Source organism: Ichthyophthirius multifiliis, assembly GCF_000220395.1.
Source record: "Ichthyophthirius multifiliis unplaced genomic scaffold scaff_1120509251110, whole genome shotgun sequence".
NCBI lineage: Eukaryota > Ciliophora > Oligohymenophorea > Hymenostomatida > Ichthyophthirius > Ichthyophthirius multifiliis.
This window is the reverse complement of record NW_004086195.1, coordinates 1,697-3,833: the sequence shown is the minus strand read 5'-3', so window position 1 is coordinate 3,833 and position 2,137 is coordinate 1,697. Positions and strand designations below refer to the sequence as shown.

The 2,137-nt window shown below is 14.3% G+C and overlaps 1 protein-coding gene across 1 annotated transcript, besides 1 other annotated feature; it reads right to left on the bottom strand. All coding sequences in view use genetic code 6, as the record gives it.

The window, feature by feature from the left end:
* Window positions 1-573: 573 nt before the first annotated feature.
* On the bottom strand, window positions 574-1,243 carry IMG5_142490 (IQ calmodulin-binding motif family protein, putative; the record flags this gene model as incomplete). The annotated part of the gene is made up of 2 exons (XM_004031286.1): window positions 574-711; window positions 761-1,243. 2 exons carry the CDS (start codon window positions 1,241-1,243, stop codon window positions 574-576), a joined length of 621 nt encoding a protein of 206 aa, XP_004031334.1.
* A 514-nt stretch (window positions 1,244-1,757) lies between these two features.
* Window positions 1,758-1,813: a microsatellite.
* Window positions 1,814-2,137: the final 324 nt, after the last annotated feature.

Below are 2,137 nucleotides of genomic sequence, written 5' to 3'. Positions count from 1 at the left end.
GGAACTAAATATTATTATTGATTTCGTTTGTTTATTTTTGTTATATTTATTTATTTTTTATATCTTAAGAAGTTTCTTACTTGTAAATAAATAATATAAACTATAATTTTTATAATAAATAAAAACTTATTCTCTTTAATATATTAAAGTATATAAAATTTTTTATTTAAATATTTATTTTAATATAATTTTTATAAAGCAAATTTTTAAAAAATATGTTTAATTTATTATAAAACTCAATTTAAATAAAAAAGGCCAATCAATCCATTTTTTTTAAAGATAATTTTTAATTGAAAAAATAAAAAAAAATATATAATAATTAATTATTTAAACTTTATCGTATAATCATTTATATATATAATATTATTTTAAAATTAATAAAAATAATTATTTATATAAATTCAATATTTTTTTATTTTAAAAAAAAAAAAAAAAATTAATTTTATTTTCCTCCAAAAAGTTAATATATTTTAACATTTTTTTATTTTTTTTAATTTATTTAAAGAAACAAATAAATTAATTATATATATATTTATAAATAAATAATTAAAGTATAAAAAATTTAAATAAAATTCATTTTTTTTAATTTATAATAAATAATTCATAATAAACCTCATTTACTAATTAATTAAAAACCATCTAGCTTAATTCAACTTAAACTTCAGTTTATTCTTCATCATAAAGTATCCATCTTTCTTCGTTTTCAATAACCTTTTATATAAAAAAATAAAATTAAAAAATATATATAAATAAGTAATACTTCAGAAGCAAGCATTCTAGCAAGTCTATCTTCTTTAATTTAAGCTAAATAATCTTCATCTATATTAAATCCTTTTGATAATAGTGGATCTTCTTTATCAAATATAATACCACATAAATAAGAAGCCCATTCAGTAACCTTTTCTAGTCCTTTATTTAATACGCCATCTATTTTTTATATTTAAACATCTTTTTATGAAATTTTTTCAGAAGTGGTTTTCCATGGGAATGGTTTCCCTCTCAAACCATAAACTCTTTAATAATCTAAAGCCTCGTTAAAAGCTTCAAAAATAGCTTTATTGTGAATTCTTTCGATTTATTTTACAAAGTCATCCTTGTTTTAATTATCTACTAATAAAGAATTTCTTTATTCTAATTCTATAAATAAAGAACTATTTAATATAGGAGAAATCTAAAGAATAGAATCTTCTAAATTATCTATTTAATCTTTAGAAGATTCACAAAAATGTAATAATTCTAACATTTCTAAAGGCTAAGGACCTAACTAAGTATTTATATTATAAATAATTTTATTTTTTATTTGCTCATTTTATATTATTATTTCATTTATATTAGTTATGTATTATTTAACTGAATTTAGATTTGTTTTTATTGTTTAATAAGTTTATTTTTATAGGTCTATAGATATATATGTAAATAAATATATATATAATATACATATTAATAAATATTTATTTATATTTTATATATATTATATTTATTATTTATATATTTTAAAAATATTTACTTGTAATATTTTAATTATAATTATTATCAGTATATTTTTTTTTTATGTATTTTTTTTTTCCTCTTTTTTAATTATTATTTTTTGACTTATTTTCGAATTTTAAATATCTATTTTTTTTAATTTATTTAAAATTAAAAATTAACCTTATGCTAATTCTTAAGTTAAAATATCTAAAATCGTTTCTGAAGTTTCATCTATTTTAGAATTATTAGTATTTTTATTTTATTTTTTATTAATTTAATTGTCCTATTTATTTATAATTTCTACTATATTATTATTTACTATTTAACTATTATTATTTATTTAAAATATATGTTATGTTTCATTTTCAATTTATCTATTATTTTTAACTCTTTTATATTAATTTTCAAAGTCAGGATTATTTTTTTATAATTATTATTTTCTATTATCTTTGTTATTTTTTATGATTTCAGATAACTTAATAAATTATTATTACTCATTATCTATATAATTTTATAAATTATTATTCTAAACTTTATCTTTTTCTATATATTCATCTAATTTATTTTTATCTTAGTGATTTATAATAGAATTTGCTATTTCTTTTCGATTAATTTTATCATTATTATAATAAGAATAATGACTATTATTACACTAATTTTCATATTC